Here is a 23153-nt window from a genome sequence, read left to right on the forward strand (position 1 = left end):
CTATCTAAAATAAATAAGTATTAAACAAATAATGAATAAAGCACGGTTGCAAATCTTTTTAATACATGCGTCCATCTGTATTTGTTATATCTGGTTCTATACAGTTTACTAATATATCGAAAATCTAGATTTCAGCGAAATGGTTTAATCTTAAAATTTCTTTAAAAATTTGTCTTGTAAGAACTGCTACAAATCAATTTTACTATAGACAAGTTGATTAAATAGATAGAAAAAATGTGGAAGAGTGGGGTCAACCATTTCCTACCAGTGATGTTTTGATAATACTCACAGCAATTAGAAATTCAAGGAGAGTAGTCTTCCTTAAAACTTGATGTATTAAAAAATCGTTGTTAAAACTGTACCTAGTTTATCTTGGGCCTTTGTTCGTAATTCTTTTATTTTGAGCTCCCCAATTTTGGCCATGTTATATATCGGTCGATTTCGGTTGCAAGATTTATCTCATCAGCTGTTGTGTGGTTCAGCATGTATTGAAGCGCCTGTTCTCTTGTCCAGCTACAAAGAAAAAGGCATTATTTTGAATTTCAACACCCGATCTGTGTATTGTGTGACATGCTTCATGTTATCTAAGATATATTGCAGTGCCGTATTCATATTTTGTCCTCAGTATTTAAATTCTATGGCAACGTAAATCCTACCTCATACCTTGAAATGAAACTCAAGTTTATCTATTCTACAGTTTATTTAAACATATTGCAATTATATACAATCACTAAATTAACGGCAAGATGATTCCAAGTAATAACCAATATATAATCCAATAAATCAAATAATAAGAGCATAGTTAACAGTCCAATTGCAAAAATCAAAGTCATCCCTAACACAGTTTCTGTGCGGTATTTATACTATGCACGCGCCTGACAATAATGATGTCTTCTTCATTTTGCCGATTCTTTGCTTAGAACCTTATAGGAGTTAAGCCCATTCCTCTATGGGTACTGACCTACTATTGTTACTATACTTGTTCATCACAAAGCATGAAATGATATGCTACTGGCTGACTTTCTAAGCTTTTTTAAAAACCTAACCTTGTAACGTACATTATTAATAAATGTAATATTGAAATTAAAGGTGGGAAACAGACTGAATCAAGAAGGGATGTCCCATTTACTAGGTCGAGGAAGTTTGCTTATGATTGGACTAGTTCACTTATGGGATAAATAGTAAGAATAATCAGCAAACCCATTGCTTTAGTGTTGCCTGCCCATATACAATGTGTTCTTTTAAAAATGAGATAAAATTTACTGTTAATAAAAAATCTGAAGCTTAAGAATCAGGTTAAAAGAATTAACATTATTTATTTCCATAGAAGTTATCACACCCATTCAATAGAACAATCCAAGAAAAAGGCGCGAAGATAATTTACATGTGACATTTGGCGCGAAATGATTGTGTCACCCCCTTTGTAGAAGGCAAATGGACTGATCCCGTAGTTTATAAAAGCAGAAAAATGTTACACGGACATGCCCGTACAAAGAATCGCAAAGAATAAACATGTGCATGCCAAAAAAACTGAAGGAATTAAACACATCATTATTTTACATCAGTAATACGATTATTTCTTCAGCAAACTGTATTTGTTTAAATGCAGGTAACAAATTCCAGTGTAAATCAGCTTCCAGAAAATCTAGTTCATTAAGAATGATCGCTTAGTTTCGGATCTTGAAAAAATTAATCCTTATACTGCCTGACGCACGTGGCGTCAGGCAATAAAACATTAAAAGAATCTGCACTGAAACTGCAGGAACACATTTAAACTTCAGTGGATGTCATCAACATTTCCATTTAACATTTAAATATTGTTTTGAAATTTGAGAGGATAAAAACTTGGAAGCAATCGATTATTAATCGATTACATCATCCAAAGTAATCGATAAAAATCGATTACAGGACAAAAATGAGTATAATCGATTAATAATCGATTACACAAAATTCCTTTAAGTAATCGATTATTAATCGATTACATTTTTCAGTAATCGTGCCACTACTGTAATGATTTTCCCCTTAGATTCCAAAAAAATCCCCTGACGTTCCCCTGTCTGTCCCTGACATTTTCCTGTCTCCCCCTGACTTTTTCCTATGATCCCCTGTCGTTGTCCCTGACTACCCTGTCTACTCCCTGCCGTCCCCTGACTTTGCCCCTGTTAACACTGTCTAACCCCTGATGTCCCCTGACATTCCCTGACGTCCCTGTCAACTCCCTGATGTCCCCTGACTAAGTCCCTGACCACCCTGCCAACCCCCTGTCGTCCCCTGACATTCATTTTGACGAGGAAAAAAGGTTAAAATATGTTTTTGTTGCTATTTACTTGTGAGAAAAATCGATACCTTACTCCTAGCAATTTTCAGGTTTTGTGAAAATGTAGATTTAATCATTAGTTTTTTTTTCTATTTGAAATATCTTTATCAAATTCTTAAAAAATATTATTTTATTGATTGTTTGGTAGCTTTTCAGATAAAGCTTAATAAGAATAAATGCGTTACTTTAAAATAAAAATAAATAACTAATTTATTGCGTCTTGTGTAGCATTTATTTATTTATTTATTTATTTATTTATTTATTTATTTATTTATTTATTTATTTATTTATTCATGAATCTGTTTATTTATTAATTTGTCTGCTTTTCTATCTTTTTTTCATTTATATATAAATTTTTTTTATTATTCAATCTATCTATTTAATTTATTTTTACTTATTTGTTTTATTTAATTATCAATAAACAAATGGATTTATTAAAAAAAAAATATTTATTGATTTTATTTTATTCAATTGAATTATTTTAATTTATTGATTAATTAAATTTAATTCATTTTGTGTAGTTCTTCATATACAGTGTCCGGGTAAAACAAATTATGCTTCAAACTATTTTTCAAGCATATTCAAATTACTTTTAATTCTTTTAATTTCATGATGGGTATCAAAATCATCGTCTCATTACGCACAATCTGAATCCGGAATTTGTTTTATTGCTCCCTTTTACTTTGGTAAAATAAAAATTTTCTCAAGAACTTGTCACGGTTGTGAAAGAAATAACACCTGCAGAGTGGATACAGTCGTGTTGCCACAGAATAAACAGTGTATAATGGTCAGTCAAAAGAACAATAGGTGTCTAGTCTGTGTACCCAGAGTCACTGGTCAACTATCAACTGCACAGAATTGCTTTCACAATCGTACAATTTTTGAGGAACATTTCTATTTTTTGTAACAAAGTAAAAGAAGCAATAAAACAAATTCCGAATTCAGATTGTGTTTAATAAGACGATTATTTTGATACCCATCATGAAATTAAAAGAATTAAAAGAAATGCAAATATGCCTAAAAATAGTTTGAAGCATCGTTTGTTTTTCCATAAGACTGTTTATGGGGAACTACACAAATAAATAGAAACAATTGAAAAAAAAAATAATTGATTAAATTAAAATGAATTAACAAAATAAATCAAGAAAGAAATAACATGAATTAATTAATTAATTAATAATTGAATAAAACAAATGTTTAAAAGAAAAGAAATGAATAGATTAAATAAATAAACAGGTACCGGTAGATAAAAAATAAATAATTAGAAAAATATACAAAAATTAAGTTTAAAAAATAAATAAAAATATTAATTATTATTTGTTTGAAGTATCTTTAGTAAATTTATTAATTTAATTGAATTTAATTTATTTATGTATCTTTTTTATTTATTTCTGTGTCGGTTTATCTATCTATTTATTTTTTCAATCATTTATTAAGTTTATCTATCAAATTTATTTTTACGTATTTGTTTTATTTTATTTTTAATAAATAAATAAATTTATTTAATTTTTTAAATTATTTTATTTTATTTATTTCCTTTATTTTAATTTATTGATTAATATTATTTAATTCAATTTGTGTAATTATTCATAAACAGTCTACGGGTAAAATACATTTGCTTCAAACTATTTTTTAAGCATATTCAAATTACTTTTTATTCTTTTAATTTCATGATGGGTATCAAAATCATCGTCTCATTACGCACAATCTGAATCTGGAATTTGTTTTATTGTTCACTTTTACTTTGGTAAAATAAAAATGTCCTCCAAAACGTGTCAGGTTGTGAAAGAAATAACACCTGCAGAGTGGACACGATATAATAAAAACCTAGCAATGCAGAGATACATTATATTTGAAAGCACAAGTGACCTAAAAAGTGGGGTTTGAACTGAAACTGAAAAAAATTTAAACTTGTCAGTCGAAACGCTCATGGATTCTATGATTTTCATCGTAAGAATTTCGAATTTATACAGAAGAGATGATTATTAGAGAAAGAACCTATTATTTTTATGGTCATATTCTTTTATTTCTCAGTATGAATGCCAATCCAATCTTTAAATATTTGTAATTCTAACACAAATCAATTTTTTTAATGTCACTTTTCTTATGTGCCATTTTTTCTAAACATCTAAAAAAGATGCATTTTCTTCATTACACAAATTTAATTTTCTAGATATGCTCTCCCTTATGCTTAAGAAGGGATCTGTTCCGATGTCACTACAATAGATGTTAGTTGAAGAATGGTTTGATGAAGTCAAGGTTACTCCCTTCTTATCTGGAGGTTCCAATGCGAACAACAATCATGTGGCACGACTATGTGTCATATTTTTTTTTTCTAAATTTTTCATAAATAAGATCAAGTTAAATATCTTAAAGAATGAAATTTTTTTGATTATTTGTGTGTGAAAATTTAATTCTACAACAATCAATACTACAGTGTTAGCTGACCGCACTTCAATGAAGATTACAAAAATACCTGTTTTTCGAAAGAGCAAGGTTCACTTTATCCATGCAATGGCTCTGCCAATATAACATTAACTGTCCAAGACCCACTGTCCCATTTCAAACATCAATAAAAGTACCTGTAAACACTTACTGCTTTCATTTTCTATAAAAAAAAAAAAAGTGTCCTCTGAGAGTCCAGGTATTAAAAACAGGCTTTGTGAAATTGCAATATTCTTGGATTTTGAAGAAAATAGGTGTATTTGAGAATCTTCAGCAAAGAATTAAAATACGAGCCCACCCCTCGATCCAAAAAATAAAACATGGATTATAATTTTCACAAACAGTTATTGAAATACATAATTGCACATTTTGGATCAGAGATTGGGCTCAATGCAAAATATTGAAAACAACTTAAACTTTGGCCATTTTAAAGAAATTTTCAGGATTAAAGGATAATGACACATTTCATGACGTCATAATGAAATAGATAGCGAGAAAAGTACGCCATTTTTGAATAAATATGCAGCCACCAAGAGTCCAAGTGAAATTTTAAAGTTTTGAATTTTTTTTTTAGAAATTCACAGTGCCATAACAATCCATAAGTGAACCTTGTTCTTTCCTGGAATCAGATAGAATATTCTTTGATCACACAGTTTTCCTTTTGCAAGAGCCTTCATCATGGCAGTGGGAAGATTATATATTTAATATCTCTAGAATGTTTAATAACAAAGCAGCTACGACTTATTTATTCACTTCAAATCATTTAAAAGCACAATAAATATACATGTATTCGAATAATGAAGAAATGAATACAACTATTGGATATTTAAATAAATATAACGGGTATTTCATACACTGAAACCATCAATTGAAAAGTACAATTATATTAATGATATACATCACATACCTGATTCTATACTTTCTAATAGAAAATGATGATGTAAATAATCAGAAATATTTTAAAGTAAGTATTTATTCTGAATCCACCCGAAGTGCACTGATTTGTTGTTTCTCGTGCTTTTTCCTTTGTTTTTGCAATCCAATGATTGACATTCTTCTCTAGAATATGGAGAGGAAGGGCGCCTTCTTTCAAAACAGTGGAATGGAAATCTCTGATGTCAAATTTTGAATCTTTAAGGGAAAAGAGACATTGTTAACGTCGACAACGATGATATCTCGATCTTAGTGCAACTTTTGTGTTTGGATACCGGGAGTCTCTATAACATTAATTTAGCAAAGTATTCAAGTATAATAATTTTATTACCTATAAATAATCAAGGAGAAAATAGAGTAAAACATGAATGAGTATATCAAGCTTACAGGAGACTGCAATGGTGGCAGGAGCGGTTTCTTTTAATGCCAATCATGTGTCAAGCTGGTAGACATGTACATATATATAAAGTAAATAAAATCAGATGTTGGGACAATTTCTTAAGTGCTAATTAATTGCATTACATATATATCCATAGCTCAAACAACATGTAAAACATATAGCATGTAATCTACATTTTAGACCCCACAAATATTAGATTTGGGCCTCACCCGCAACCATACTGCCAATCCCAGTTTCAAGCGAGCGGGATAAAACAAAATTCAGTAGATCATTGCATGCCCTAATGAAAGAATCACCAGGTCAATTTTAACCAAACCAGCCACAAAGCATCCTTGGAGAAAGAGAGATTCAGTTTCTTCAAATAAAAGGTCATGCCTTCTTTTCACTACTGGCTTTCAAAACCCCTGTCCGTATGAAAATCCCCTGTCTTTCTCTGTAACCTACAGCATTTCCACAATTATCTACGGTATATCTACAGTATGGTACGGTATGTCTCCTCTGCATATACAGTAATTCTCAGTATGCCACTGTATGTATCCCCAGCATGCCACAGTTACCTACAGTAGGCCCCAGTACGCCTACGGTAGGCCCCAGTATGGCTACTGCTTCCTACAGTGACCTACGGTATGCCACAGTATATGCCCCAGTAGTCCCCTGTATTGTTAACCGAAGCAAAACGGTAGAAGTACACAATGTTTTAAGAGGCAATGTTTTTACAGTTGAAGCTACATGTATTCATCGCTAAAAATTATTTATGAAGAAGATTATGATGATTTATAGAATTATTTTTGTACATTACATCTCTAAAGTAATGATATACTTGCTATGTTGTAACAAATAAAATTAAAACAAAAATAGTATAATAGATTTATTTCTGACGGGGATGATTACGGTCAATATATTAGAAATAACGATAATTAAACACTATCATTTCAAGAAAAAGTCCTGTCCTGTTGTAAGTGGCTGAGAATCTTTATATCACTTTGAATCATCAAATCATCAACAAGGTCAGTCTGTTTTGACACATTGAATGAACATATTTGGACTTTCTTCCAACTTATTAAAAAGAAGAATTATAGTTCGTATTAAGCCCGCATGTTTTTCAATCAGATAAAATGAACATGTTTGTAAAGATTTTTTTTTATCTAGGAGCATAATTCCCGATAAATATTGTTAAAAATGATGCCATTAATAAAAATGACAGTGGCTAATGAAGTGAGGGACGTGATAACAAATTATTCTTCCTGACGCTTACTTGATAAAATTGAATTATAAGTCGTATTCAGATAATATTTAATTTTTATGCATTTATGTAACGAATTCAGAAACAATTATTAACAGCACTGAAATGTTATTATTCTTTTCTCTTTTTCTCGTTATTTTAAAACGGCCCAGAAATCATTTGAATGTTATTTTCCATTCTTTTTTGTTGCATTTCTGACGAATCCTAATCTGCGTTTTGATTTACGTAATATTCTGCAAAAAGTCAATCAAGTTTCGATTGTGAAATCGATCAATCATTTTCTTTTTAATTTATACGCAACTTTTATAAATATTTCAAACTGCTGAGGGCTCAAACTATTTATAATTGGAGGATTGTATAAAGTTATTAAGTTTATAAGCCACCCCCTCTTGTCTCCGTAAAATACGCTAAAGATAGGGCCTGATTACTTGTACACAGTTTTAGACATTAATTCTACGTCACCTTTTTGTTTAATATCGTGATGAAATTCTGCATAATTTGGACCTTATCAGAACAAAATTTTCCGATTTCCGATCATAAAATTAATTAGTATGCTCTTATGGAGATACAGAATTAATTTTGTTTAAAATGAAATGAATTTATAATTTAATAATAATTTCATTTACTCTATCATCTAGTTTCAATTTTCAGACCCACTTATGATTAAGAATCGTTGATCCGCCCCGCGCTTTTCTTTTATCATCTTCATTGTATGCACTGAGGCAGAACCAGGGTAGGTTCTAGTATATATATCTAATGTAATTTGCAGTGGTTAGCTTAACAATAGGTCCTAATTGCCTATTGTTCTCTGTCTGCGTCTGACCACTCGTGTTAGGACTAAATAAACAACTGACTGACCACTCGTAACAAGACTGTTTTCACATTCACTATGAAATATCAGTTTAATTTATAGTATAGATATGCTAGAAAACTTTAATTTAAAAAAAATATCCAAAAAAAAAAAATGAACACTGAAAAACAATATATATACAATTATTACTGCTAATTTGTACTTTATCCTTGCTAATACTTTCAACATCGATGTTGTTTCTTAGGCGCTTCTTTAAGGGGTGAAACGCATGAATTAAAAATATAAGTTTCGGCTATACAGTTTCTGTTTTAAAAATATCATATATTTGTAATGTAAAATGCATTGAAAAGCAAGCACGAATGCTTATAATCCTCTTATTCACTGGTACATTGAAATAAGCAGTCATTAAAATAATTCGAGTCCAGAGAGAGAAAAAAAAAACCATAATTACACTTTAGATTATGCAAAATAAATGGATAAGAAGTTATTTTAAACAAAGGTCAGCGAAAACCTTTTGAAAGAAGAAGATAATTCAATACTAAGTCTTTATTAATTCCTGAAATGCTATAAGTCGTATCATTTATTTTGAAAATTTATTTTAAATTGTTTCGTATCAAACTCATTCTTTCTGACTATACCTCAAGAACATACTTAGACACAAGACAGGGCACGGAAATATGCATGATTAATTTTTTTTACTCAAACAATTCAGAGCGTCAAAAAAAAAAAGATATCTGACTTTTTAAAAAAAGCCTATTCCCCTATTTCCTCACCCTCAAAACGATGCTAGTTGTTGGGGTTAAAAATAAAAAAACCGATAACGTTTACCCATGGTCTATTCTGCATTACAGAAATCAGCAACATTTATAAATTCTGTTAATCATGTACATGATTCCACAGTCCACGGGCTCCTGATCAGATCAAGATCCGGTATACAAATTGGCGCAACGAACTATCATGTTATTTTCAATTTATTCTCAGAAATCAAACACCGAAGAGGTTTTTTTTTTTACCTGCGATGATAAATTTCTGACTCCATTATAAATACTAAGGCACTGCAGATGCATACACTTTTTTGTCCTTTAAAAGTTGAAAATTGTGACACGTGCGAATATATAAGAATTACGATTCTCCCGGCACGTAGACTGGCCCCAAGATGTAAAAGTTTATAATGTTTGTAAATACATGTAATTAAATAAAGACATGACAGTAATATCAAAATAATCAAACATTTAAAATCAATAATTTGATTTTATGTTATGTTGTGGGTTATCAATTTTCCCAACACCAACGCAAGCTAAGCGAGATCGAAGTCTGATATAATTCTTTGATCTGTAATTAAGGACAAATGGATTGAAATTAAAGTCCCTTGCATAATTGAATTATCTTTTATTAGAATTCATTGAACTAAACAGTGAAGATAAGAATTAAATCCTGTTATACAGTAAAAGAAATTTATATTATATATATGTAAGAGTGAATGAAATCTTTTAACATGTACGCTGCTTCGGGGATGGGGGGTGGGGTTTAAAAATTATATTTCCGTGTATACATACATCTACAATGCAAAAACGCCAAACCAAACGGAGTTGTTCGCATTCGTTATTTGACACATGATATGAAATGCACGACAATCCTGGGGAAAGGACTTCCCCACCAATACCTGTTAATGTCATGTCAATGTGATACATGTACATTTATCCTTCGTCTAACAGTATGCGATAAATATCGTAATATCCTAAATCCTCAATCTAAAATGCTCACTTTACGAATTCCTTGCTCTTTACTACGTTATCATTATTCTAGACATAAGTATAGACAGCTAGCACTATGAACAGTAAACGAAGACTGTTCTTCAATCTAGTTATTTATGATAATTTTATGTGCTGATTTACTGCAAAGAGAATGGAAACACAAATTCTAAATTACAATTAACTTAAGATGAACAAATATATAGGCAATTTTTTGTAAACATGCATTTTAGTATATACATGTCATATATATGTATATTCGTCCCTGACAATTAGAAATACCCCCCCCCCCAAAAAAAAAAAAATAGAAAGAAAGAAATTAATATCAAATACTGAGTAACTTTTTTTAATTGCCAGACATGGCAAAATAATTTTTAGGGTTTCCATTTCTTGAAATTGTCGAACGTGTTCAATATATTTTTAACACAGCTATAGGCCTATATTGTGTTTCATAATACGAACATCACAATCACTGACACAAATAACGAATTCGTTTTAACTGAAGATTTTTCCACTAATCTAAAAATATGTCAAGCTACAGTAAACATAATCCATTCACGTTGATCAAAATGTAGAAGTCAAGTCACAACAAAGTATTACTGTTACACTGTACACTATTACGTTAGACTGACACAGCTAATCAGGTCCATTTGCATCGTCACTGTCACCACCCCGATCACAGAGAATCCATACCATTTTCGGTTTTTTAGCATGAACAAGTGGCTTGCTAAGTCTGCTTACATGGAAAAGCTGTCATCTAATTGGATTGTCTTCCTACTAAGGATTTCGGAAAAAAAACCCACTGACAATTACTACGTACGTTATTGATAATGGAAGTTGTATTACCAGATTATTTACAGCCTCAATCACAGGAGTTCGCAATTTTATTAATAAAGTTAATTTTTATTATAAATAAAGTTAAATCATTTGATTGACCTATCATCGATTGACCTAGCATGAGCTATATATATGCGTTAGCACAGCCAATATGCGAACGCATACCGGTAGCTCATGCTTGGTCAATCGAGTGATTCTATTGACTTTATTGATAAAATTGCGAACTCCTGTGACAACCAGTGTCCACTGAGTAATAAAAAAAAGTAATGAAGTCCCGCACAATTGCACCTTTTAGGATTCACTATGAGAAACACACAAGTTACAGCTTGAACTTACTATAGTACATTCAGAAAGATGATTATGAAGAAAAATGCGTCCTCGTTTAATTCATCTGTCAAGGTCAGCCTCTTGCGATTTCTTTTGAGGAGTTTTTCCGGATCTCGATCCCGTAACATTATGATGAAACATTTGTGATGTAGTTAGACTATATTTTTAAGAAAATCAAAACGGTGTCTAGAATAATCAACCCTTTGATGTTTTTTTATGAAAACATTTTACTTACTTACTTAGTCCTCTTCGTGCTGGATAATATATACATTTCTGGTGAATTTTTCATGTCCATTTCTGAACGTATATATTTCATAGGGGGAACTCAAGATGAGTTCCTTGTCTGTCAAATATTGTTGTTCTAAGTAAACGTGTCTTGATAATAAATGTTTGACTTTCGATTTAATTTTCCATTGTATAAAATAACCCCCCCCCCCCCCCCGAAATTTCCATGTACAAAATAGATGTCGCACTTCTTGTCAACCAAGCCGGAATTAATAGGTTCGATATATTTGTAATTCATCTCTGTTTAATAGTAAACTTGTTCCCTCATTAAACACAAAACGTCAGACTTTTTTAAAAATAAATTTGATGGCTTGTTTGCTTTGCCCCCTAGGAAGAAAAAAGACAGAAAAGGGTTTTCGCATGAATTTTGCTTTAAAATTATATACAATAAGTAAGTAAGTAAATATTTTATTATACATAGTGACTTGTGTATACAATAATTTTACGTTCATTCGACAAATAAGCATATATGTACAACATCCGGCCCATCGGACCTATAAATCACTTTTAGCAATATATATTAATTACATGCGTGTGATTTTTCTTTGTCTTACAGTGTATGTTATATGCATTATATTTGAAACTCGCATTTTGATGTGGGAAATGAGTTAATAGATATCTGAATAGAACATTTTAATCGTTATTTTGTAAATTTAAAATGCCAATATTTCTTAGAAAATCATGTCTACAGTTTTTATACAGATTACACCTTTCACTGTCCGTCGGCAATTACATATGATTTACTTGTGCCTCTTTTGCATAAACTGATCTTGTATTATACGTTTAATATTGAATTTCTCCGATTAAAATTAATACTGACAGCATGCTCTAACCTGGGGGGGGGGGGGGGGCATTCCGAACCAAGTTATATTGAATCAAATAAAACATGACTTTGACCCCCCCCCCCCCCCCCCCCTCGAAAGAATGTAAAATATAATTGTCAAAAAAATGTTAAAGTTGAAGATAATGAACAAAGGTCGATTGGAAAAAAAATTGATCGGTTGACAATAAAGAAAAAGAGCTGTGTTACCTAAATTTACCATGTCATTAGATACTATGACAGACCCACTGCTGTCGTATACAGCTATGTTCATTTATTAGAATGGTTATATGTACCAAGATTAAAAGACTTTTTTCTCGCTGAGCAGGCAGAAAATCTAAATAAAATAAATTTTACATTCCTGTATCGACGCGGATTACTTTTCAAATATTTACATCGGTGAGATTTACTTACATCAGGGACCTTTATACTAAGGATATAGGTCATTAGTTACACGACGTGTTCAAGCTTATTAAAACACCATGGCATATATTTTACAAGCACATGTAGCCACTAGCCAGGAGCATATATATTAGTATATACATTTAGGTCTCTAATGTAGCCGTACTATAAGTGAATAAAATCTTCATTGCAGAATTATTGGTCGTAATGTATGCCCTTCCCAATTTGATGCTTTAAATTAAATATTTTTTGAATGAAGGAAGGCATAAACTAATAAATAAATAAATAATGAAAAAAATAATAAATAAAATTCATTAATTGATGATTTTTTGTTGTTGGAAGCAATGATTTGTAAACTTTTCAGAATCACTGCATAACCCTATAAGTCTCTTAACAATTGTAAACATAATGAAATGTACGAATAAATTAATAATTATAACAGTTTTAATGTTTATAGCGTATTTTTTTATTTTGTCAGCAAGAAATGTACACTTCAGATCAGTCAACATTATTGACCATTTCGATATTTTCTTTGTGGCAATAACATATGCGTGAAGTTTTTGCCTAATGTGGATCACGAGACCCGTATCAGTTGACTTCAGTTGTATTACTATGTGTATAAAATAATGTTCAAAAGTTTCTCACGGAAATAATCCTGTGTACTGAACTGACAACCTCACATCTTAGATAAAAAGCGCCTCTGGAAGTGTGTATACTTCTTCCGTTTTGCTTCGGTGAACAATACAGGGGCCTACTGGGGCATATACTGTGGCATACCGTAGGTCACTGTAGGAAGCAGTAGCCATACTGGGGCCTACCGTAGGCGTACTGGGGCCTACTGTAGGTAACTGTGGCATGCTGGGGATACATACAGTGGCATACTGAGAATTACTGTATATGCAGAGGAGACATACCGTACCATACTGTAGATATACCGTAGATAATTGTGGAAATGCTGTAGGTTACAGAGAAAGACAGGGGATTTTCATACGGACAGAGGTTTTGAAAGCCAGTAGTGTTTAGAGGTGGGGTGCGGTTAAGATTTAGTGAAAATTTAATGGCATCATTTAAAAACCTTCTCAAAAACCACTTGACCAGAAAAAAATGACACTTGTATGAAAACTTCATTGTATAGAGTAAATTAAAGTTCGTTAAAATCATAAGCCAGAGGGAAGCGATCAGACGTAGTAATATGGAAGTGTCCTCAGGTAGTGTAGATTCAAGTAGATCATTGCATGCCCTAATGAAAGAATCAAATTTAAACTCAAATCTCTCTTCTCATGTTTATTTCAAATACATTTTAAACAACTTAGCTATGAAACCCACTCAATATATCCAGAAGTGAGAGGTGCATTTATAAATGTGGATATAAACCAGCATTTAACATGTTTACCGGGAAGACAGTTTTCACCAGTAAACATAAAAATTCCTAATAACAGAAACAAAATCGCTGTCGCAGACTCTTGAACCTTTGGAAGAAGATTTGAACAGGTACAAAAATCTTATCCTTCTCATGTTATTTTCGACGTACGGCCATGTTTTGTTTTTAGGCCTGACGCACGATTGTGGATTATGTATGTACAAGCAAGGTAAAAAATACAAAAAAAAATGTGATTAAGATAACAGTAAATGTTTTCTTAAAATCTTAAGATTCAAATAATATTCAAATGATAATCAATTTTATTTTTAGACAAATGGTTAAAGTTCAAATTTAGTTTTTTCATTTGATATGCCCTTTAAAAATATACCCAGAAACTTGTCTTATTCACTTATCAATTTTCAAACACAAATATACTGAAACGCAAAAGAAGCGCAACATCACAAAATTCTAATTTGAGGGGGAAAATTATATACAGGTTATAACTTTGTACTTTAAAAAATCGGACATCTTCAACTTTGCCAAATCATTGATTTAACGGATGAATGATTCTCATTCCATCACCGGAAGTTGGTTTTGAGCCCACTTAACAGAAATCAAAAAATGCTCTTCCTGGAAATTCTCAAAATAAAGGTAAACGGGAGTTGCAGATGCAAATATGCACTGCATAACGACTCATCAGGTTTAAAGATAACATTCAACTTTAAAATAAAATATCTGATGTTTTACCTTTCTGTATTCATTTTTGAATGTTATCTTTAAACCTTAGAAAGTAACATAACTCTTAAATCATCCCCCCTTCCGACCATTCAATTGCAGCGTGCTAGTCCGCCATATACAGCAATTGCAGCTCGATCTCTACGATGCATTAGGTTTATCAATTTCTTGATCTGAGAGAAAGAAATATTCTAAGGCATCTTTACATGGGTGATGGCAGTGTTCTTAAAAATGAATCCTGTAAATCAACCAATCTGTTGGCAGGAACATATTTAAGGTGTCCTTTGAAAAGAAATTTTAGATAAATGAATATACTCTACATTAAAATACCTAATTCTTCTTTGGCTTTAGCGCGTAATTCTTTTATTTTCAGCTCGCCGATCTTGTATGTGCATGCTTGACCTGGCCATGTTATGTATCGATCAACTTCGACGTTTATCTTAGTCTCATCAAATGCAGTATAATTCAAAAGATATTGTATTGCCTCTTCTCTTGTCCAGCTACAAGGGGAAAAATGAAAGCAAATTTAACGAGGAAATATTAATGCATTTATTGAGATTTGTTTCACTATGAAGTGTGTTTTTGTATTATATACTAGTACATGTGTATATATGTATATATCTATATCATACATGTATAACAGAATCATGCAATACGAATATATTTACAATTGCAAATATTTTCTACGATGAATTTATTCCAGAAAAAATATGTTCAATTCTGTATGAACTTATCACGAGGTCAGAGGTCATAGCGTGACCAAATCACACGAGATAATATCTTGCCTACAAATTTCTGTCACATAGAATTCTAATTTGTTACCGATGACAAGGATAAAATAATTGAAACGTATGGATATTTGTTGTTCAATCAACAATTGTCAGTTAGATCTTCCTTCGGTGTGAATAATGATTTGAATAATATTATTAAAATCACGCTTACCTCTTTAACCCGATTTTCCTTTGAAGGTATGTAAACTGAAACTTATGATACCACCGCGTTTGACTTAACATATATGAAGAACTCATGAAATAGTAAGATTATTCTCAATAACGATCTTTGTTCTATCATTATAATCACGTGATCAAATCTACTGAGAAGCCCTTCGGGCTTCACAGGATACGATCAAGTGACCAACCAAGTTCATTTCCCTGAGAATTTTTTAACCTTGTTATTTATTTCTTAAGTAGATAGGACCTTATGATCCATCAAGTACATTTATTAATGCTGTTTTTTAACAATGAAAATTATTAAGCTAAATTTCGATGACGTCAGTATGTTTCTGGTTTGAATCGAATTGGATATTTATGTAAAAAGATTTTAGCATAGCATAAATAACCACTTTCGAGGATTCGATAAATAATACTTGTACTACAGTGTACCGTAACTGTGTATTATTTTATCCAAGTTAAAAATCGAGAAATACAATCGTTATATGAAACCTTTATTTATTTAAAATCTATCTTATTTTAAAAAGAGATTACGAATAGGACAAATATATACAAACTTGAAATTATGCAATCCCGTATCGACAACAAGGCGGCAGGCTCTAAACATTTCCATTCCGTATCTTCCCAGGCTGAAAATCAATCATTTTTCAGTTTAGGCTTGCCATGTAAACTCACTAACTCAAAATATCCTAGTATATTAAGAGCCATTCTCTGTAAGGACTTTAACTTTTATATAGGAGCTGTGGCACGCATAGTCTCAGAATTTGTCCAAACTCTCTATGATAAAAGTCTTTGATAACGTAAACTCAAATCAGACAAAAATTGGTTGCTACGTGTCATGGTTACCATAGCAACATCCCCTAAAGTTTGAAAAATGGCATTTTTCAACATGTTCAGAGTCCCACAGTTAACGTTTGCAGCAAAGCAAACAAGTGGCAATGACTGTTTCTAAAAGTTGGAGGCCTGATGTCTTAAATGCATGATAAACATCTTTTAAAAATCAACTATTACATACGTTACTATGGAAACAAAGTATTCAAAAAGTAATAATTTTGTTCATTTAATTTTATAAAGTCATACACTTAAGAATAAAAAACAATTATAGGTTGAAATGCAAGCATATAATAGACAAGAGATCCTTGTAATATATACCAAGGACGAAATATGATATTTCTTATAGGCAGGCAATGGTTGCCATGGTTTTAATACAGTCCCTGAAACGTTCTACTTTCCCACTTGAACGGTGAGCGAACGCTGAACGAACGCAGAGCGAACGGTGAGTGAACGATGTGTGAACGCTGAACGCAACTTGGTGAACGATGTGTGAACGCTGAACGGTGAGCGAACGCAGAACGCGAACGGAGCGCGAACGCGCGAGCGCAAAGTGAACGGTGAACGAACGGTGAACGCAAGATGAACGATTTATTCGGAATGCCTCTGATCTTTTCCTTGCATTGAAACTATTCTGTTGTATTATAAAAATAAATAAATAATAAATAAATAAACAAATCAATGAAAATTGTCCTAAGAAAGATGATACATGCACATTAAGCAAAATTATTAATTTAAGTTGCTTACAATATTTTCTGCACATATGTACGATGTTTAAATTCAACTTTTAATAACACGATTTTTATCGCTGTAAAACATTGTAATTGTTACCGAACGTTGTAGTATAAAAGATAAAATTAATCTAGTTGTAAAATAAATATGTTGATTCTTATTTGATAAATAAAATCATTACAAAAAATGTGGATTTTAGAAGAGAAAACTACGGACTTATAGAATGAATTGCAACGGTTGTAACAACTAAACATATATTTCCGTGCCAAGGCGATTCCGTGGAAAATAATGAGAAAAAAAATTAAAAATATCTTACAAAGGTATGTGGATGTTTATTGCATAAATAAACTTGTATTTTTAAAATTTTAATACAATAATATGTTTATGTGTCAGTTTTATTTTATTTTATTTTATTTTATTTTTTGATGATTTATTGAGTAGACTTTTACGTGTATCTGTAGACATTTCCCGGCTGTGATTATACTCGGACAAGATGATACAAAGAGGCATTCATATTATTTGTTATAGATTAAATTTTCACAACTTGATATTTAAGTAAAATGCTGTCATAGTTTTTATTAAACAGACAAATGAGAGAGAGAGAGAGAGAGAGAGAGAGAGAGAGAGAGAGAGAGAGAGATGTCCGGTTTTAGCCCCCCCCCCTTTCCTAAAATGTGTGTACCTATACCAAACAAAAATCTTAATTTTTTTTCTAAATATATCAGGCAGTGAAAGTGATCATTTTTTTATCAACAGATCCATTTGTTTTACAGTCATAATTGGTTTTTATTTTCCTGCTTCAAGTTCACACGAAGTCCACGTGCTTGACCTGTCAATCAAAATCATTGCAGGTGTAAAAGTCTCGTCACACCGAAGGCAAAGTGTTAGTATTTCCAAGAAGTTTTAACATTTCTCCTTATCATTTCTAGATCTGATTCCAACAAACGCTTTTTAAAAAAAAAGTAATAAATGAATAAAATACATTGGAAATAAACACTTGGAATGATTAAGCCGCTTGAATTTGAAACATGATCCTTGTTAATTTATAATATCACTGCCGGCACATGTATATTTTGAACCACTATTGTTTAACGACTTTGTTTAGATGCATGTTTGTTTTGAGACTGAAATTATTGTGCTACAAAACACATTAACTTCTTTTTAAATGTTAATTAAGATATACTGGGAATACTAACTAAGTAACCGATTTAGGGGAAGGGGGCCGGGGGGGGGGGGGGCTCTTAATCATGTCGAATGGCAAACATATAATGTTACGGTGAAAAATATCATTAATGGAGAATCACCTTGGTTATATTAATGATAATTATATTATAAAGGCATTTCTCTCTCTCTTATTAAAGACTTTATATTTGTAAAGTAGAAAAAAATTCTATAACGTATTTACATTTAAACAGATATTTTTTTTAACCACGCTATCATTTTAATTCGCTCTAAAGATATTTAATTAACTGGATATCCGCAGTACTGTTTATAATTCTCAGAACTAGTTCTAACATGTATTTCTGTATTATTTAAAAAAATGTGTTAGAAATAAATATTGTCGTATTTCTGCTGCAGTTGGTAAATTAATTGACTCGATTATTATCTATCCCTTAACGATTTGTCGTCTTTAACATAACGACAAAATGTTGCAGTGCTAATATCTGTATTTTGCCCGTATTTAAATTTAATTTTTCAGCATCGATCTACGTAGGTACATACAATGTACATGTACTTATAACAACATTTATTTTCCAGATAAATTTAATTAATAACCTTAGAGGTAAGTTAGGATGATAAAAATAAATATTGTAGATAATAATGATTATTTAAACACGATATGCTAATTATTTAATTCAAAACCTGAAAATCCTTACTTAAAAAAAGATAAGTCCTTTCACTTCGGAGTTCCGAATGACAATGAAGACTGAACGATAGGAGAACGCTGAACGCAAGGTGAACGCAAAATGAACGAACGAAGAGCGAACGCTGAACGCTTTGTGAACGGTGAACGCGAGCGCACGGTGAACGGTGAACGCAAAACTGTGAACGGAGAGCGAACGGTGAACGCACGCTGAACGAACGGTGAACGCACGCTGAACGAACGGTGAGCGAACGGAAAAATGGGAAAGTAGAACGTTTCAGGGACTGTACCACAATGGGATTTTAAATTTACTCTTTTAGTGATTTAATCTTATCCTATCTTTTTAAAAAGCATAATTCTGTATAACTGATGATCAATTTTTAAAGGCGTTGGTGTGACCCTAATTTTCACATTTCAAAAAATTCAAATTCAATTCTTTAAATAGAGCGTTGTTACGGAAATTAGCCGAAAAAATATGCATAAAAATCTGAAAAATATTCTGTTTCCTTGGATATGTACCCTTGTATGTAGATTCCCAAAACTTTTATGATTGATATAAATGAACAACTAACCTGACTTTCAATTTTGACTTCCACCCAATCTCTAACTGGATGCAAAAAGCTGGAAGATAGGATTTTATGTTGATATAAAATTAACAAAATCGAGCATTTTCCCTTCTTGGTAACCATAGCAACAGTGTTGTATTTTTCAACAAACTTTTTCAATATATGATATTCAACTTTAGTTCTACCAGTTAAATACTATTCAAGGTGAGTCAAATAATATGTTTCTTCATTAAAAGGTAAGTAAATTCCTAAAGCAGCAAAAAAAAATCACTTTAAACAACTGGTACGTTGTTTCCATGGTTACACTGCAAAGTAACAAATAATCCCAATTTTTCTTATGTTGTCTGTGTTGCAAGGTCCTAAGGATGTATATGTGCCAGTCAGGAATTTTATTGTTTTTGCTCAAGATAGTAGCATTAACCCAATCTTAGCAACAGATTTTGAATGGTTACACTGTGTTACCATGGCAACCATAAAAGTTATTTTTAGAATAATATTACCAATACCTAATTACTTTAGGTCAAATATTTTTATTGTTTTTCTTTGGTTGTCGATTGAGTTTGATCATGTAACATCTATCATTAATGAATATTGAGCGTTTTTTTTTAGCATTTTTCAGCATCTAAAATGTATTCCAAAAGTACCCATGGTTACCACTTACTTAGAGATAAATTCTTATTAGTTTCTTTATAGCATAAGTGGCAACAAGGTGTCAAGTTTTTGTGAGAATAGTTTGTTTGTTTTTCTTAGTCTTTATTAAAGCTTAATAAAGATTCAAAGTAGCTGAAAATCTCAATTTTTCCAACTTTTCTGGCTGTTACCATGGCAACCAAGACACATAGCAACAAAATTTTATTTGACATATGTTTCTGGTGTCAAGCTGTAATAATGGGCAAAGTTTCATCAAAATCGGTGACCATGCGTGGCAAAGAAGTTTAAGTGGTTACAGAGAATCGCTCTTAAATTATAGGGGACTGAATTGTAATAGTTCTACTGCAGATCTATGGGGTAGAGGAAAGGGTACTAGTAAATAAAGTGGGATCGATAAAGAGAATGGAAAGGGTTAAAAAAAAAGAAAGAGTGGTAATAATATTAACCATAATTGCTTACAGTTCATAATCTGTCTTGTACAACTGCATATCCTCACCCAAGGATTCAGCATACAATGCCCATCCCTGTGAGAAAAATCATCTAATTATGACAAAGACAAAAGGTTAATAGGAACACTGCCTCCTCTTACATTAATACAATAAAATTATTCCCACGAGATAAAGAATCATTGGTCTGATATATAAAAAAAAATCAGTATATATTATTCCAATGTAAAGTAATCTTTAAGGTACTGACACTTAGTATATAAATAAAAGTCTGAATATATTTGCCCAGTAAAATTTTAAAAACATTACAACACGAGATATCTTACAAGTGTGTACCTCTGTAAACGCGGAATGTACGGGGGGAATTGTTGGAGGCGAGTAGTAGTAACCATCCCTAAGTTTTCTGTATTTGGGGAGTTTAGCGGAAGATGCAATAGAAATCTAAAATTTAAGAAAAAAAATAATTACAAGCAGGCTTTTCTGATTGAAAATTTGTTGTTTTTATACTGTTTAAAAGCCTAAAAGTCTAAGTGACTTATGGGAATTTAGAGAGAAAAGACTATTTGAAGACGTAGGAGACATTTAACTAGAGTATTTAAAAAAAATGCATGTTTCGCCTGCAATTGCCACATTTAATATATAAATAAACCTAGATTGGGTCAGTTTCACTTTGCCCAGCTTCTTTCTGTCTGCCTGACACATCTTTTATCTTAAGAACTCTTAAAGACAGAGATTCAATATTTTGCTCATGTTTTGCTTGGGTTGATTGATTGTATGTTGTTTTACTTCCTATTCGAGAATTTTTCACACATTTAGAGACGTCACCACATACCAGTGAAGGGTTTTGAATATGGGACACACGTAGGGCTATTGAGCAGTGAGTGTTCTTTAGTGAAACGGGCCTCCGTTTTTAAGGTCTCACCTGAATAATCCAAGAATTTCACTCCTAATGCTGGGATCGGTCACGGCAGCCTAGTGGTAGGGCGTTCTCTTTGTCATCGGGAGGTGCGGGTTCTCGATCGCCGGACCGCGTGAAACCTAAGACGTTAACAAAGGTAGTGACTGTTCTTTTGTCAAGCGCTCGGCATTGGAAGTGAAAGTCAAGGGTCTTTTCGATGAAACCTTAAAAACCTAGGGCACGTGTCACAGATTTACGGTACAACCATGCAATAGTCGTGTGGTGTCTATTGAATGCCGTGTTCACAAAAAATATACAGTATATGTGTTACTATTGTAATCTAGAACAGCATTTTTAACCAGAGGAAACATCAATTATTAAATTGTTTCACTTTTAACAAACCTCTACAAAGGAACACCCTACAGACACGCCGGCTACCCTCCCAGACTTTTCTATGGTCAAATGCTGCATAACCGGTCACGCTTTTTCTGATTTTTTTATGAATGCAAACGTTAAGAACGTAAGCACAATAAAGAAAATGGAAAATTATCCTTCTAAATAGTGTGAGCACAATTTCCATGCATTTCTAAGGAATTGTTACGCTTCAGTTAATATTCAGTTATAATATTTTTTTTACTTTGGGCATAAACATACTTACATTTAACAATAGTAACATATTTATACACCGGATACGTCTTAAACTTAAACAAGTATTGAAAAAGTGAACATTTATTTTCTATGATGGGCGTTAGCAATTTTTCTAAGTATATATATATTATATATGTCATTGCTATGGATTTCCCTAGAAGGTGTGTGCCAAATGCTTGTCTGACATTTGTAATCTAAACACTTATTAAAGCTGCAGCCTATATTATCCAGAAATATATATTTTATTTTTTCGGAATATTTTATGACCTCATACCGCTTTTTTAAAAGTTTTATTATATACCTCTACCACCCACACTAATATTTTTAAAGTACATGTACATTCTACTATTTATTTAAAAATAAGCCGGGATCAATATACCAACTTGGGTTCGTAATTCAAGCAAAGTTGAGGATTGACTTTAGGAGAGAAGACGAATTCAGTATAGCTTCAGTTTAGCTTCGAGAGTCGAGGAAACATTTCCATTTGATTGTCGCATTTAACAATATAAATAAATACTATTATAGCTCATTCTCTCTATTCGAGGATATTTTTTTATTCTATAGCGACACATGCTTTTCTTGAAACACTCTACAGTTATTTATTTGCATACTAAAATTATAGATTATTCCTTTGACTGCAAAGAATTTTTTAAAAAAAATCTCTGGTTAGTAAGACTGTATTAGAATAGTATATGTAATAAAATGTGACAATCAAATTGATATATGATTCCGCAACATTTAAAGCTAAAATGAATATTTAAATAAAATAATAATTCATTAAATTATATGCGTTCAATTCAACAATATCTAAGAGTCTTCTTCTGTACTACAATTGTCAATCGACGACTTATCTTGAATTATAAATCCGAGTCAATATACAGATCCTCCTTTATTTTCATAC

The 23153-nt window shown here is 31.8% G+C and overlaps 1 protein-coding gene across 4 annotated transcripts in view; it reads right to left on the bottom strand.

Annotated features, from left to right (window-relative positions):
- Window positions 1-380: 380 nt before the first annotated feature.
- The window catches only part of LOC133202365 (uncharacterized), a 34205-nt gene continuing 11432 nt past the window's right edge, over window positions 381-23153 (bottom strand). The window contains exons 13-18 of one of the 4 annotated variants that reach the window (XM_061338181.1): window positions 21043-21147; window positions 20720-20784; window positions 16174-16245; window positions 14997-15166; window positions 5670-5893; window positions 426-513 (exon numbers count right to left, since the gene is read on the bottom strand). In XM_061338181.1, the coding sequence (XP_061194165.1) occupies window positions 5685-5893; window positions 14997-15166; window positions 16174-16245; window positions 20720-20784; window positions 21043-21147 (621 nt within the window). In that variant the 3' untranslated portion in view covers window positions 426-513; window positions 5670-5684. Of the gene's footprint in view, window positions 514-5480; window positions 5894-6082; window positions 6138-14996; window positions 15167-16173; window positions 16246-20719; window positions 20785-21042; window positions 21148-23153 lie in introns of those variants that run through there. The other 3 variants (XR_009723244.1, XM_061338182.1, XM_061338180.1) reach the window with 3 other exon arrangements.

Source organism: Saccostrea echinata, unplaced genomic scaffold (genome assembly GCF_033153115.1).
Source record: "Saccostrea echinata isolate AGI-Se365-2 ecotype Australia unplaced genomic scaffold, CSIRO_AGI_Sech_v1 ptg000047l, whole genome shotgun sequence".
NCBI classification, from domain to species: Eukaryota; Metazoa; Mollusca; class Bivalvia; order Ostreida; family Ostreidae; genus Saccostrea; species Saccostrea echinata.